The 16,419-nt window shown below is 43.4% G+C and overlaps 1 protein-coding gene and 1 long non-coding RNA gene across 15 annotated transcripts in view; one reads left to right on the top strand and one right to left on the bottom strand.

Moving 5' to 3' along the window:
• ZNF704 (zinc finger protein 704) overlaps positions 1 to 16,419 on the bottom strand; it is a 242,056-nt gene that overhangs the window by 35,451 nt on the left and 190,186 nt on the right. For all 5 annotated transcript variants that reach the window (XR_005989897.1, XR_005989896.1, XR_005989898.1 and 2 more), the window contains 3 exons: positions 8,944 to 9,044; positions 3,844 to 4,111; positions 1,258 to 1,362 (listed from right to left, as the gene is read on the bottom strand). Coding sequence is in view for 2 of the 5 variants with exons in the window: in XM_041768963.1 (XP_041624897.1) it covers positions 1,258 to 1,362; positions 3,844 to 4,111; positions 8,944 to 9,044 (474 nt within the window). In the remaining 3 variants the exon portion in view is untranslated. The remainder of the gene's footprint in view (positions 1 to 1,257; positions 1,363 to 3,843; positions 4,112 to 8,943; positions 9,045 to 16,419) is intronic.
• The window catches only part of LOC121498790, a 115,962-nt gene that overhangs the window by 79,959 nt on the left and 19,584 nt on the right, over positions 1 to 16,419 (top strand). For 8 of the 10 annotated variants that reach the window (XR_005989907.1, XR_005989906.1, XR_005989903.1 and 5 more), the window contains exons 4-5: positions 5,417 to 5,571; positions 16,092 to 16,284. This is a non-coding gene — a long non-coding RNA (uncharacterized LOC121498790). Of the gene's footprint in view, positions 1 to 1,814; positions 2,723 to 5,416; positions 5,572 to 16,091; positions 16,285 to 16,419 lie in introns of those variants that run through there. The other 2 variants (XR_005989904.1, XR_005989905.1) reach the window with 2 other exon arrangements.

Below are 16,419 nucleotides of genomic sequence, written 5' to 3'. Positions count from 1 at the left end.
TGTCTACCCCTCAAAAAATAAAGAGAAGTCTCCCAAAGCACTGATTGTTAACCTCTGACACCTTCCTCAGTTGATCATTGTTCTTGCCAGAAGCAAAACTGATACCTGTGTGTTCTCTTCTAATATCTGCTAACAAGATCCCTCCTTGCATTCTTGCTCTTTCAGAGTAGCCAGCCATTATTACTATTTCGTGAAGTGGGTGACTTTCATAATTACTCCAGATCCTTGATTATTATTTAAAAAATCAAATTCCAAGAGTATTTTCTGGAAGCCACAAATTCCCCAAATTGCTGCCAGCAGGATACTTTTTATTGTTGGCTATTCTCCTAGGGAATTTAATAAATATTCATTGACAGGGCACAGCATAATTGATTGAGCTGCTTTCAGTTTTATCAGCGTGGTAGGAGGGCTTAGTATTTTCTGGAAACCTCTAGAAGTTGCCAGTGGTTGACAATAAGAAGCTTTTGTGAGGTCCTTGGGGAGAGCGGTGGAGAGGAGAAAATAAGGATAATGTCTGTTATCATAAGCCACTTTGTGAACCTTATCAGGAGTTATAAACCACTGTGGACATCAATAGTGTTAGGTCTGTGGATATTCTGTGATAAGCTACAAAAGACCCCATATAATTTTAAATGAATGGTTAGGAATCAAGTTAATTCATGGCGATTTATCAGACAGCAATCATTTACTATGTCAAATCAATTCTTATATACCACTTAAACCTGATTGCATAGTTCAGCACTCTTTATTTTCAGAGTACCCATCAGCATGGATTACTCAAGCTTTGGAAAAAAAAGTGATTTTTTTTTTTGAACCTTTCAAAATGACATACCCACAAACAATAATTTCAAAGTCATAAATTTTATAAAGCTACTCATAACAATAAATATCATGTGTGTACAGGATCTTTTTCTTTTACGTTCAGCGTCTGAGTTCAGCCAGTAATTCTATAAAGACTTTTGGAAGCATACAGGTACACCATGGACACAAACACTCTTGACACATTTCTAACAAGTTGTTTATCAGCAGCTGCAACTCTCCTGGTTTTCTAAAATGCCAGTCGTAACACCTTTTACCACAGACAAGCTGGGCTGGGCTGGACCATGAAATACATGCTGGGGAGTGTACAAGTCTCACTTAAGGAATAGTACTTCTGGTATTCTGAGTTTTGCCTTTCTATTGCATGTTTTTATAATTTGTTCTCTAAATTTATGTTTGGCTTTGACCAGATTTCTGGCTTTTTGTTTTTCTACTTACTGGAATGCCTGTGAAGGTAACTGGAGGAGACTGCCAAGAAATGCTGAAGCTGCTGCCGTTAGGGGTGAACTTGGCCGATCCTGGAATGGTCACGGGGGGTGTGGCCTGTTCCACAGAAAACAGAGAACATTGTTATGAAACAACATTTCTCCTCACAGTCCTAAGCTATCATTGCCAAAGTAGGGCCCCAAAATGGTTTCAGCTGTATTAATAACTTAGACTAATTCTCCAACAGGAGATTAAACATAGCTGAAGAGAATAGCTAGAAATAAGCTTTTTATAAATCTTAGTAATCTAATGAATAAGAGCAGGTTTTTTGCTGATTTCTGAAAAGAAATTTTATTATACGTACATGTACCTATTTTAGGACATAGGCCTATTTGTGTGTAAAACACTATGCCTCACCATCAAATTGGGAAATAAACAACTTTACAGGGATGCTGGTTGTGTAAATTGGTACAACATTTGGGGAGGGTAATTTGCCAATATATATCAAAATTCTCAGTATTTTGTATATTAGCTATGGCACTTTTAGAATTCATTCTAAGGAAATGGATATAAAGATGTTCATTGCAGAACTATGTATTATGTAAAAAAAACCCTGGAAATGCAAATGTCCAATAATAGGGATGTAGGTACGTAAGTCATGATATACCCACTGACTGATGCTGTTGAAGAATACTTGTTGGCATGGGAAAATGTTCATGATATATTAAATGGCAAAAACAAAGCACAAGAAAAACAGTATTACAGTAAATTACTTTTTTAAAAATGACTATATATACATCGAACAAAGTCTTGAAGGACATACAAAAAATATTAACCAAGAGGCTTTCTTGTTGTTGGGATTCAGGGATGAATTTTCTTCATTTGCTTGTGTTTTTAATACTTTTGATGCTGAACATTCATAATGTCTATAAATAGAATAATCCCAATATTACGAATACATGGTTTGGGAAGGACCTTTTAGATCACCTCGTGCATGTTCCAACTCTCATATAGATGAGCAAAATAGTTGAAATTTGTTCAGGCCCATGATTTCAAACCAATGTTCTGAATACAACACTGACAAACAAAAACAAAGAAATTAAGTATTCTTTTTAACCAACATAACAGGAGTCAGGAATGAAATTTATTGCATCAACTAATTTAATAATTAGCTCTATTCCATTGCTCTTGACTGTAAGCCTATTAAATCAGTGGCTGGGTACTTCTACAGGTTTAGTTTTTCTAATTATAGATGTAGTTGCTCGTGACAGTGGTTTTATAACTGGCACCACTGGAAAATATTTTGGCAATACATAGCAAGAGCCATAAGCTGTTCATGTTATATCCTGTGACTCAATAATTATTCTTCTGGGAATTCAAAGGGAAAAAAACAAAAGCTACTGGCATGGAGGTGTTCGTAGTAGAGTTATTAATGATAGTGGAAAAACTGGAGAGATTAAAGAGGAGAGAGCTAACGGTAAGAGAATGACTAAAACAACTTGGTGTTTCGATTTAACTGAAAACTAGTCAGTTATATGGAAAATGTTTATAAAACCAGGGTGGGAGAACACAATTACAAATGTGGACAGGAGTTTTTTTTTTTTTTTTTTAGGTTGTACAGAGTAGTTGAGAATTCTGGGAAAAAAGTTTTCTTAAAATTTGAATGTTTTGATATGTCATTAAAACAAATCAACATTTAAAAGAGTTAATAATTGCTGGGGGGACAGAAGAGCTTTAGCTGTGTCCTATTTGCAGGATTTGTCTGTAAGGTCTTTTGGGACTTTAGAGTGAAGCAGATCACCTGGAGGGTCTGTCACAATGCAGACTGCTGGACCCCCAGCCCTCCCTCCTGCCCAAAAGGTCTGGGGCTGCCCCAAGAGTTTACATTTCTGACAAGTTCCTAGGTGATGTTGACACTGCTAATTTGGGGAACATTGATCATCACTGCTCTGATCTGTGAGGGTTAGTTACCAATTCAGAAGACAGGGCATGGAGTCCCAGAGTTGGGACACAGTGTGGTTATGTCATTGTGCCAAAGCTTTCGGTGCTCACTTTTTCACTTATATTTTTTTATTTAACAGATACTTAGATCGTGGGCCAGGCACAATTGTGAGATCTTTACAATATTAAGGATTTTTAGTCCTATGACAACCTCTAAAGGGTTGGATCTTTATTTATTTATTTATTTTTTAAATTTTTATTTTTATTTTTTTATTTATTTATGATAGTCACAGAGAGAGAGAGAGAGGCAGAGACACAGGCAGAGGGAGAAGCAGGCTCCATACACCGGGAGCCCGACGTGGGATTCGATCCCGGGTCTCCAGGATCGCGCCCTGGGCCAAAGGCAGGCCCCAAACTGCTGCGCCACCCAGGGATCCCTAAAGGGTTGGATCTTTAGTCAATATTGGGGAGTCCAAGAATCCCCAGAGCCCCATCTGTGTGAGGTCTGAACTTTAAAAGGAGAAAAAGAAAAAAAGAACTCAGCTATTAGGCTACTTGTGTGATGCTGTTTTTGTACCCTTTCCAGTGCAAAAGCAGAATGCTATTGCTTTTGGTGGGGGGTCAGAGTGGTTACCCACAAGGTCCTTTGCAAGTCACCTGGTAAGCATGGTCGGTGTGCACGAGGTAGAGGGTGGTGGGAGCTGAGCGGCTCAAGGGTGTCATCAATTTAGTCTCAGTTTTGGCACAAGGAGTTTCTGTTCGGCTTGAATCTGGGATGGGGAAAGTGGGAGGTGAAGCCAGGGACTGAGAAGGTGACACCGGGGCCAGGCTGCTCAGTCCATCTGCCACTGAGTCTGTGTTGAGCTTGATCTCAGTGTAGTAAAAGTCCTCTTCTCCATCACTGTAGTCGGAATCCCCAACACGCCTGGGGCAAAAGAGAGCAAAAAATGATGACACGAACCCAGTCTGCCTTCTTGCCCCGAAATCTTGCACTTTCTCTTCCCTCTGTCTGGAATGCTTTTCCCCTGTCTGGTCTGTCTGGCAAACTCTGACTTATCCTGCAACACTCAACTCTACTGTCCACTTGCAGGGAAGCCTTCCTTGACCTCTTAAAACAATTTATTTAACCAATCAGTTATTCAGCAACAAGTTACTGAGAGCCTATTACATCCAGGCACTTTTCTAGGGTCTCCTGATAGCATGATGAACAAAGCAGAGATTATAATGAATTTATATATTTATTTATACTTTACATTTTTTTTTTAAATATTTTTTTCTTTATTTATTTATGATAGTTACACACACAGAGAGAGAGAGAGAGAGAGTCAGAGACACAGGCAGAGGGAGAAGCAGGCTCCATGCACCGGGAGCCCGACGTGGGATTCGATCCTGGGTCTCCAGGATCACGCCCTGGGCCAAAGGCAGGCGCCAAACCACTGCGCCACCCAGGGATCCCTATACTTTACATTTTTATGTACTTTATTTTTAAACTTTTTTAAAAAAGATTTTATTTATTTATTCATGAGAGCACACACACACACACACACACACAGAGATAGAGAGAGAGAGAGGGAGAGACACAGGCCAGAGGGAGAAGCAGGCTCCATGCTGGGAGCCCAACGTGAGACTTGATCCCAGGTTCTCCAGGATCATGTCCTGGACTGAAGGCGGGGCTAAACCGCTGAGCCACCCAGGCTGCCCTTATTTATATATTTAAATTGTGATGGAATTTACATCCTAGTGGGAGATGCTGACAGGAAACCCACAAAGAAATGCATATTTAATATGTCAAGTAGGGACATATCCCAGAAAGAAAAATTAAAACAGATTTAGCATCCTTTAGCAGGGTAACTGATGAAGGGTGGGCATTTATTTTAAAGAGAAATGTCCAGAGGAAGTCTCACTGAAGTGGTGACATTTGATCGGGGGCGTGAGTGACATGAAGGAAAAACCCGCACCAGCAGCACATAGCCCTAGGGAGGTCAGGTTTGGTGTTTTCCACGCAGGGCAGAGAGGCCGGAGGCTGGAGCTCAGGGCACCAGGTTGGTGAACAGAGGCAGATGCAAGATGGCACAGGGCTGTGTAGTCCATGGAATGGCTCTGCATGTCATTCTCAGTGTGATGGAAGCCAGGGGGCTTGTGAGGAATATAAGGTACTTTTTATTTTATTTTTTTTAAAAAGATTATTTATTTATTTATTTATTTATTTATTTATTTATTTATTTATTAGAGAGAGCACAGAGAGGAGGAGGAGGAAAGGCGGAGAAGCGGACTCCCCACCGAGCGAGGAGCCCAACATGGGACTCAATCCCAGGACCCCCGGAATCACGACCCGAGCCAAAGGCAGATGCTTAACCAACAGAACCACCCAGACGACCCTATAAGGTACTTTTTAGAAGGATCCCTCTGGCTAGTGTCTGGAGAATAGGGGACAGAGGGCAAGAGCCAGAAGGGGAGACTGGCAAGGAGGCCGTTGGTGCAGGTGAGCCGTAGCCACTGTCCGGGCAAGGGGGGCTGGTGATGGAAGTGCCCAGAAGTCAAATTTGGGATTGAAGGTTAGGAGTCAGGACTTGGCTCCTCACTGCTAGGTCGTCTGAGCTCCCTTTGAAGAGTATTAATTCTTATTCACTTTATTTAATTATTTGGCACATTTCTGTGATTTTTTTTTAAACCCTTGCCACCTCCCTAAGACTATGCGCCTCTTGGGCTACATCTTGTTCATTCTGTGTCACTCTACGCACATCGATGTTTCTGGCACAAAGTACCTGTTAAATGTTGAATGGATGAAGCTGACGTCCTTGAGCATTAATCCTGGAGTCAGATTTCCTGGGTTCAAATCCTGACACCTTCCAGCTGTGTGTGTGACTGTGGCAGCTGACAGGCCCAGTGCCTCAGGCTCTTCACTGATAAAATGGGGATAATCATAGTGCCTGCTTATTGTGAGGATTAAGCCAATAAATATAGAGGCTGTAGAGGCGTGCCTCATGCATAGTAAGCACTGAGTGCTTATCGAATTAAAATGAAGTTGGAGTTAGAAGGCCTCCACGTTTACTACCGCTCAGAGCAATCTCTTCGTGGTGCTGAGTTCTCCATGAGACATGGGCAACTGTACTTTCCCACAGAAAGTTTTGAGTAAAATAAAATAACCATCCATCTCTTTAGAAAAGATGTGTTTGATTTAATTTCCAGAGACGTGGTGCACATCTAGCCACCTGGCTTTATAAGGTAGCCTCTGTATGTCTCCCTTCTGTGAAGTAGCCCCAGATTTCATGAACATATCCAGCAGTAGTAGATCACTCACTTGGAATAAACTTTTTTCCCCCCTACTCCCAAGCCCTATATAGAACCTAAAATAAAAAATCTCTCTGTCTCGTGGGCCTTTCTGTTTGGTCAAATCAGCGGCTTCTCCTAGCCTTGTCCCATGTCCCCGGAGCTCTCAGGCTGGGGCGTCTGGGGAGGTGTCTCTGCTCTCCCAGGTCTGGCAGGGCTTGGCTTTGTGACAAGCATACCATTAAAGACCCCAGAGAATGGACCCAAGAATGTGCGCCTGTTCTATTCCTGTCCCCACTTCCTTTCCAGTAAAGGGCAGGCCGAGTGGCTACTGACTGCTGAGTGCTACTAATAGACACACAGGCCTAGGGGAAATTGTGTGTCCCACATGGGGATAAATCAGGATCAGCCCCTGGTATACAAGAGTGGAGTGAGATTTAAGAGAAAAACAGTGTTTTTTTCTTATACTCTTGGCGGGCACTGCAGCTATAGCAGATGTGATATACATATTTTTGGGGGTGGGGGCTCCCCTGCCTTCCCTGCCAGCCAACATGCATTGAAAATGTTCCATCATCCTACATCCCATAATCGAGCTCATGGATGAAAGCAAAGGTGATTTTCCTCTCCCAGTTCATGAGAGAGCTCAGGCTTCAGGCTTCATATGTACAAACTGGCCTCGGAGTTCTGCTAACCCAGGCCCATCCCTGTGCAGTGGCTGGCAGGGTTGTGAGTCCTGATGCACCCAGACAATTTAAAAAGCACAGTGTAGGGGCACCTGGGTGGCTCAGTTGGTTAAGTGTTTGGCTTCAGCTCAGGTCGTGATCCCAGGGGCCTGAGATCCCTGTATCTGGCTCCCTGCTCTTGCTCTCGTTCTTTCTCTCTCTCTGTGTCAAATAAATAAGTAAAATCTTTTTTTTAAAAAAATGCACAGTGTAAAAGGAATCCTAGGGAAGCAAACACTAGTGGCTGCATTTTGAATTTTGCCCACCTTGAGAGCAGCCCAGAAGCTCAAAGAAAAATCGTGAGATGCCACTTATAGTCTATAAATACATATATGTGGCATGGACTTCTTTGAGGTACCGAATAGGATTCAGTTTTCTAGGCAGATGGACTTTAAAACAAATACCCTAGCTCCTGATTATAGCTTCAGGAAGTTTTTTCTAGACCTTTAAATAACTCGGAGCTATTTACATGATGAGTTGTCCTGACAATGAGGCTTGAGGGGAGACACTGGAGGATTTCCATCCCTGGAGACTTCAGGAACAGGAGTGAGGGTGTTCTGTGGTGTTTCAGTGGGGTATTTCTTGGAGGGTAAAGGTAGACACGACCCCCCTGGTGAGGGGAGCAGAAGCTCAGCCCTGCTGCACCACACCCACAGGGCTTGGTAACCTCCTGTGTGCTGTTCTCTGGAAGGGTCTGGCTGTGTCCCCAAACATCAGTAAGTGAGCTAGACTCCTGCTTCTCTCCACAGTCACTGAAGGAGCCCACCTGCACAGACCAGCAAAATCACTGTAGAGAGCCCACTATTATTTTCTTTTAATACCACTTTTTTATGGATGATGCATTTCCTAAATTTGTCCCTTGCTTGGCCGAGTGACTGGAGTGTTTATTTCTCGACACTCATCTCATTGAAAGGACTCCTTTGTCCAAGCATTTGGGGACTTGGTCATGCGTTTGGATTTGCCTTATACACACTGGCTATGGCTTACAGCCTCCCAAGCTCCTCTGGAGTCCAATGTTCCTGGGCAGGAAAGACCCAGAGCCAACAGGACAAGACTGCAGAACCACCACTGCCCCTGTAGTGTGACTCCTTATCACTGCTGCTGGAAACTGCGTGTTCGCTTTCCTTAAAACGGTTTTTAAATAACCCAAGGAAAAGCATAGATCATACACATAAAGGGCTTATCTGAACAACAGAAAATGAAGGAGCCAAGTCATCAGGTGTCATAAGAGTAGAAACCACAGCGCCGATTGACACAGTGGTTCTTAAACCCTTTTCTGGCTATCTATGTGCTTTTAAGACTCAAAGTCATGAATATTCCCCATTGGGAAAAATGCACATCGAATTTGACAATTTCAGGGAGTCCAAGGAACCTACTCTATGCTAGTATTTTATATTTTACAAATCACGCTCACATCCATTTTATTTTTGACTCTTTACACATGACCTGGCTGGGCTGTTATTACTTTTAGCCTCATTTTCAGAGGGAACTGAGGCTCTGAGCAGTGATTTGCCTAAGGTTACTTGGTAAGTAAATTGAGGAGGCTTTGCAAGGTTACATCCATATTCTCTCCACTGTGCCATATTGGCCTATATTATCTGAGTGGCCGTCTCCATAGGGGTTAGGAAGACCAAGCAAGCCCAGTCTCTATTCCTGCGTTCAGAACTTTTAAGGCATAGTGTGGTATATAATATCTGAGTGCAGGTGACCCTAGATTGAACTCGTGGAGACTAAACATCAAGCCCTGAAGGGAGGGTTGCCTTACCCAAGATGAATGGTCCGTATGTGTTTCTGGATACCTGCTGCAGTGCTCAGCACCTTCCCGCAGTTTTTCCAGAGGCATTTGAACATCACCTTCATAGAATTCTGTAAACAGGAGAAAATTACATTGAAATGAAAATTAACCCATCAATATTTTCTGTCATCCCAACATATTTCTTCCCCTTTTGTTAGGAAAGTAACAAATTGGGCACCTGGGTGGCTCAGTCGGTTAAGCATCTGCCTTCAGCTCAGGTCATGATCCTGGATTCCTGGAATGGAGCCCGCATCAGGCTTCCTGCTCATCGGGGAGCCTGCTTCTCCCTCCCCCCTCTGCCCCCCCCTGCTCATGCACGCTCTTTCTCCAATCAATCAATCAATCAATCAATCTTTAAAAAAAAAGGGAAGGTAAGAACTTGGGGTGCCTGGGTAGCTCAGTCAGTTAAGTGTCTGACTGGATTTGGGCTCAGGTCATGATCTCGGGGTCATGGGATCAAGCCCCACGTTAGACTCAGTGCTCAATAGGGACTCTGCTTCAGATTCTCTTCTGTTCCTTCTCCTTCTGCCCACCTCCCCCCCACTCTCTCTCCCTCCAAAATAAATAAGTCTTAAAAAAGAAGGGTGGCAACTTCCCATCATCTTGAGTATAATTCAGCATGCCATTCTAGGGAACAACCCCCCCTCCCCCAGCTGGTGACGATCTTGCTGACCTCAGACATTTTCCTGCATCCTTCATGGATAGTAAGTCGCTCTGAATATTTAGTTCATTTTCATTAAGGTGGTCACAGTGCCATTAGTTAGGCATTAATGACGGTATCTAACATTAGTTGAGCACTTACCATATGCCAAGTGCTGTTAAAAAAGTTTATCTCATATAATTCCAAGAGATAGATCCTATTATTGCCACCATTGTATAGATTCATAGAGTTTCAGTAAATGGTGCCCAGTGAATGAACCAGCTTCTAGCAAAGCTGGGAATCCAGGCAGTTCGGCACCAGGAACTGCCCTTTCCTCTAGGACACAATGCCACCTTCTCTTACGAGGGTCTCAGTGTTTCCCCAAAACAGCACAGCGATTGAGAGCACTGATTTTGGACTTACTTTCTCAAGTACCTGTCTCATGGGGTTATTAATGGATTAAACGAGGTCATGAAAGTGAATCCTTCAGCACAACACCAACAGGAGTAATAATTATTCAAACAGTGGTAGTTGTCATGGTATTATTATGATTATACTTCCTGAAATGAATGTGCCAGGAGATTAGTTTTCTCCAGAGAGGGCCCTTGTCCTTGAGATGCCACTGCTTGGCTGATTATTCCCACAGGCCTGGTGATAGTCACTGCTGTGTGCTCACGAAGCCCCGTTTTCTCTTCCTCTGAGTACACAGCCAGACCCCATTTCCCAGCCTCCCTTGCAGTCAGGTGGGGGCAGGTGACTGAATTAGGATAATGGAATGGGGGCAGAAGCAATATATTCCTTCTGAGACTTGTCCCTCAACTATCTGGCAACCAGTATGGCACTCAAGGACTTAAGGTACAGCAGAACCACTTAATGGGGGGGGGGGTTCTCAATCTTTTGCTTGCCCTGTACCCTTTTGGCAGTTTCACTAAACCTATGGAAAGGGATTTTTTTTAACATTTAAAATAAAACATATAGAAATACAAAAAAGAGCAAGTGTACTGAAATACAGTTATCAAAGTATTACAAGTATTTTGTGATATGGTTCTCCATGCACTCTTTAATTAACATATTGAATAGCAAGATCTTGAAGTGAGTCTAATGACTAACCATAATTTCAAAGCATTGTTAAGCCTAAATGATATTTCATGATAGCTGCTAAAATTGTAATGTGATATGAAAATACCTATGCTTTCAATTGGTAGTAAAGTCACAGGTGGCACTAATATTATGGTTTGATGCTGTCAACCATTATTACAGGACACGTGGAATTATAGTTAGGAGCTTAATGATAATGAAAATATATACTTTTTCCCCACTCCAAGTTCACAGACCCTCTGAATTCTGTATACCCTTTTGGGGATCTGTGGACTTCAGGTTAAGAACCCCTGCAGTAGGAGGAAGGAGCCTGGGTCGCTGGAGGAGAGATACCCCCTTCACCATTCCCACTGACCTGATTGGATTGTGACATATGAAATAAATAAACCTTCACAGTGTTAAGCCACGGATGTTTGGAAATAGGCTGTTCCAACAGTAAGCCTGCTTTTCCCTACCAATAAACACAGTAGCGGTGACACCTTCCCTGAACTGAGGGTATTGATGTCACTTTGTTTACAAGCCCGGTAGGATTTATTTCTGCCATCAAGCCCTTGTGGGGACCCAGCAGTATATGCCCTGTTCTGTGGAGCAATCATGTACACATTTAGAAGACGACTCACTCAGGTATTGCCGATGGGATTAGTATCCTGATCCAGGCGGCCACCCCCCCACACCCCGAAGACTTTTTGTGCATTTCTCAATTGAAAAGACACCTGGGAACTTCAGGAACTGAGGATATCCTGTGTGTTGGGGAATGGACACTTTCAGCAAGGCGAGTGGAGGAAAAATCACAGCAGGGCACAGCTGCAGTCAGCGAGGTAAGTTGAGGCACAGCAGCAGGAGTACAGTAGCCCCCTGTGTCCCTGAGGCCCTGCCTAGGTGGCTGGCACTCATGACCCAGCAACCTGGCCATCCCTGCCTCAGACCTGGGCATCACGAGCCGCTGGGGGCTGCTCGCCAGGGCAGTGGGCAGTACTGAGCTTCACAGAAGCTGCAGCTACGAGGAGCTGGGGCTGGAGCCCGAGAAGGGTGTGAAGGAAGCTGAGAAGCAAACACATGCTTAGGAGACTTTAAAGTACATGATCCTAATGAGTCTGTGTTTATTCTAAGGAGAACGTTCACAAATCTCAGGCTCCCTGATCTCCTTGGGCCATTGATGTAAACACACGGTCTGTAAGATGAACAAAAGGGGGAGAGTTTAAATCCTACCCCCTTGGCCCCAGAGGTTCACAGAAAGGAACTCTGTTTGGTATTTTTTATTCAAAGCACATAATGACTTAACAATATTAAGGAATAAACCCTCACACTAGGAGTGCTTTTTACCCATTTTTCAAACAATGAAACTATTAAAATATTTTCCACTTAAGGGAATTAATGACTCAAACCAAAATTACATGTATCTTGAGAGTCCAAATGTCTGTCTGGAAATAAAGTCATGATAGATGAAAACACTTTTTTAAAAGATTTTATGTATTTGAGAGAGAGTGAGCGAGCACAAGTGTGTGGGGGAGCGGCGGGTAAGACAATTGATGCAAGACTCGATTGCAGGACCCCAGGATCATGACGACCTGAGCTGAAGGCAGCTGCTTAACTAACCCAGCCACCCAGGTGCCCCTGAAAATAATTTTTGATTCATTCCAAACCTTTTTGCTGATGGTAGTATTCGATTAAACTAAACAGCTATTTAGCAAGGAATATTATAGGTGCGAGGGAGAGGGAGAGAGAGAGAGAGAGAGAGAGAGAGAGAGAGAGAGAGAGAGAGAGAGAGAGAAACTGCTCTCCAAGAATTTACATGCTAGTGGGGGAGAGACAGAGATGGTAATGAACAGTAACTGCTTCAGCTCTGGTAAGGTTGCTGGAGAGGGGAATGGAGCAGGTCAGAGAAGACCTCTAGAAGGTGACTTTTGAGCTGGGACCTAAAGGTTGGAGCAGCAGGGAGCCATGCTAAGAGCTGGTGTTTTCCAGGGCAAAGAGGAAGAAGGCAGACTGGAGGGCCAGAGAGAGGAGTGAGTTTGGATGGTAATGAGGGAGGGGGGTGCCTGGGTGGCCCAGTGGGTTAAGCGTCCATCTTCAGCTCAGGTCATGATCCCGGGGTCCTGGGACCTAGCCTGCTTCTCCTTCTCCCTCTGTGCTCTCTCTCTCAAATAAATAAATACATTTAAAAAATAGAAGAAAATGAGGGAGTGGGTGGGGGGTGGTGGAGGGGAGAGAAAGAGAGAGAGAATGATCTGAGATAGATAGACAAGGAGGGCCAGATCTTGAGGGTCTTGTAGGTGAAAGTAAGGAATTTGGACTTTATTCTGAAATAAAAGAGAAGCTACTGAAGGGGTTTAAGCAGGGGGTTGATACTGTAGGATTTGGGTTTAAAAAAACAGTTTTGGGGAGAGAGCAATAATTGCCCGTGTTATGCTACGGCGGGTCAGAGAAAATGGTGGATGGAAGAAGACCGGCAGTGAGCATGGAGGAAAGCAGATACACTTAGGATGTATTCTGGAGGCAGATCCAACAGTACTTGCTCTGGGTTGAATACGACAAATGTTAACATGGATGGTGTTAAAGACGACTTCCACCGCTAGGCAAGTTGTGGTTGTGTTTCGAATATGCTAATTTAGAGATACCTATTATAGGTCATGGAGAGGTGACATGTAGGACACTGGACATATGAGTCTGGAACTTAGGGAAGGTCAGGGGGAGAGGCAGAAATCTGGAGTCAGGACCTGAAGGATTACTGATAACTTCGTTCTGGATGAGCTCTTGTGGGGAAAAATGCAACTAGAGATGAGTAGAAGGCCAAAGACTCTGCAGCATCCAGTATTTTCCATTGGAGAGGGAGCAGGAGTAGTCAGAGAGAGAGAGAGAGAGAAAGAGAGAGAGAGGAGATCAGGACAGTGTGGTATTACAGCACAGGTGGAAAAAGTGTTCAAGAAGGAAGATGTGGCAAACTGCGTGGAATGAGGAATGGGAAGAGTCCTACAGACCATACATGGAGGCTGTCGGTGGCCCATGTAGGACAAGCGCAGGTTTCATGGGGTAGTGGGGTTGGAAGTCAGAGGTCCAGGGGTTGGTGAGTAAGTGGGATTGAAAGGAGTGGAGTAAATGCCACCTTTTCCAGGAAAGGTGGCTGATATATGTGAGTAGTAATGGGAGAGTTTGTAGAGATGAGTGATACTGAAGTGAGTTTTTAGGTTGATGGGAACAGTTGCAAAGGAAGAAGAGGGACAACGTAGTAGAGATATGGGGGAAGATGAGAGGGAGAGAGGCCTTGCAAAAGAAAGAGGCTTCGGCATTAGTGCCTCCAGCAGGGGGAGGAGGGGAGGGCTGCCCTGGATGGCAGCAGGGCAGTTCTCCCCTGGAAGAAAAGAAAACCAAGGGATGGATGCAGATTCAGGTAGTTTGCTGATTTAAAAAAAAAGAAAAAAGGCATTCCTGTCTGAATGCTTCTAATTTTTCAGTGAGGTAGGAAGTGAGGTCAAAGCAAAGGGCAAAGTGGGGGTGCTGTGTGGGCGCTTTGAGGAGAGCACAGGAGGCTGAAATGGTTGCTTTAGAGACTGAGAAAGGGCCAGGTGAGGCATATGATACTATTTTCATATTCATGGGGGCAAGCGACAACCCAAAAAGTTAGGAGGCTGATCCAGTGTCATTTGATGGTTCCTACCAATCAGTCAGTTAGATAGAGGCTTTCATAATTAATATAATAGTATTCCATAACACACAGAGCCAAATTCCTTCTACATCTTGGGAATTTTTTAAAGGTTCAAATTGCTGATTGTCTTAGGAAGTGACTATCAGATTGTCTCAGGAAGTGACTATCAGACTGGTATTTTTGTGCCACAACAAGTATTATTTATTAGATTGCTCTTCCTAGTCCTTGCAGAAATATGTCAACACTTTTTTTTTTTAATTGATAAGCAGGAAAGCTCGGTACTGATTACACAAAAGAAATATCATTGGTGTAACTCTTTTCCCTAGTTAGGAGGAAATAGCTGATAAAGGACTCTCAAATCCAAAAGCTACAATGAAGCTGACCAAGATCCTCTTGAAATCCCTTGGAATTAGGGTAACTACCAATTGCCATTGTTTGAGTATCATCTCAATCACACCCTCACTTTTTTTGGCCCCTGCGAAATCTGTTGCCCAAAGAAAACTAGGTAATGGATATAAAAAACCATCAACTTTGCTCCTTCCTTGCTTTTTTCTTTTGCTGGGTTTCTGAGAGACATGCTGTGGTGGGGACAGACTAAATAGTTCTGATCATGGGAAGCTCTCTGAGAGGAGGACCCGTGACTTCTTGCCCAACATTCTGCTCTTGGGCCCAACATAACTTAGCAGTTAGTATTTGTTGTGTTGAATCTTGGGAAAGTTGTGTTTTGGGGCCCACAGCAATGAGCCATATTTGAGACATCTTAATTTACTCAAGCATTTTGGAATTTACTTAGTAAACAGTCGATGTTCAAAGAATGTTTGTCCAAAAGGTTATTGTTCTGAGGAATTCAGGAAGATTTCCCAGTACGATTACCACTTGATTATCTTACCTGGCTATAAATTAACTTCTCAGTGTAGGTGTATGGCGGGCATGGTGAACATTGAATTATAGATGGGTTTCTTTTCCTTCCTTAAGTACTTTCTTTTTCCAGCCTTCCACACCTTGCACTAGTAGGTATTTGAGGAAGGCCTAAGTTACCAGAAGAAAATGACAAATGTGCAGCCGGAAAAATGATTGTCTAATTTATAATGATTTGGGTCATCAGCATAAGCAATTGGAAGGCCTTTTATGCAGTCCTACACTCCAGATGAAAGAGAAAGTTCCTGCCGATTTGCAAGGTGGTTGCAAATGAGGACTCAGAAACATACTTCCGTATAATGGGGAGACCTTTAGCTGTGGATGGGAAGGGGGCCCTCCCAAACCCCTTCAGAGAAGGAAAGCTCTGCTTTCTCTCCTTTACCACTTCTTGGCATTTCCTTTGAATAACATCTTTCATTTATTATCCCATTTTATCCCAAACTGCCAGAGCTTTGCCATAATTTATCCATGCACAGATATTTGCTATCTCTAAATCTAAGAGCGATATAGGTTAAGCTTTGGAAAACGCCTATCATTTTGACCCAATTCAACTTGGGGGGATCTGTCCTAGGAAAATCATTTGAAATGTCTGCCAAGATGCTCATCGCACTGTGTATAAAGATGCTTATTGTGAGTGAGAAATCAGAAATAATCTCACAGTTACTGTGGAGATTACAGAGGGGTTGGTTAAATTAATTCCATATAACTGGATATTAAGGAATTTTAAAAATGAAGTTGAAAGAAAAGCTTCTCTGATGTGAGAAAACAAATTCCCAGTGTTGTAAGGGAATTGCTGATACTTCCTCTTTGTCTGTACAGGTTCTCACCACTCCCTTCTCCACCCTGCTCAGCGCCTGGAGGCCAACCTTCATGCCTCAGTGGGTCTCCTTGCCTGCTGGCTTCTGGATGATTTGGCCAACGGGAGGCAGTGACAGCAGGTGGGGAGGCAGGAGGAGAGACTGGAAGGCAAGAGGGTATGGATTCCCTCAGCCTCCTGCCTGCCTGGCCACAGGTGGGCAGTGGCTAGATTTCTCCTCCAAAAACTAACATTTCTGGTGGTATTTTCAGAGTTTGGGTAACCTCCTTGGTTCTGGAAACCCCTCTGTTTCTTTGCTTCTAAGGCTTAGGGGTGGTAATGTTAGCTCAT

This window comes from Vulpes lagopus, chromosome 9, assembly GCF_018345385.1.
Source record: "Vulpes lagopus strain Blue_001 chromosome 9, ASM1834538v1, whole genome shotgun sequence".
NCBI classification, from domain to species: Eukaryota; Metazoa; Chordata; class Mammalia; order Carnivora; family Canidae; genus Vulpes; species Vulpes lagopus.
The sequence above is the reverse complement of the archived record's forward strand: the minus strand, read 5'-3'. Positions and strand labels throughout refer to the sequence as shown.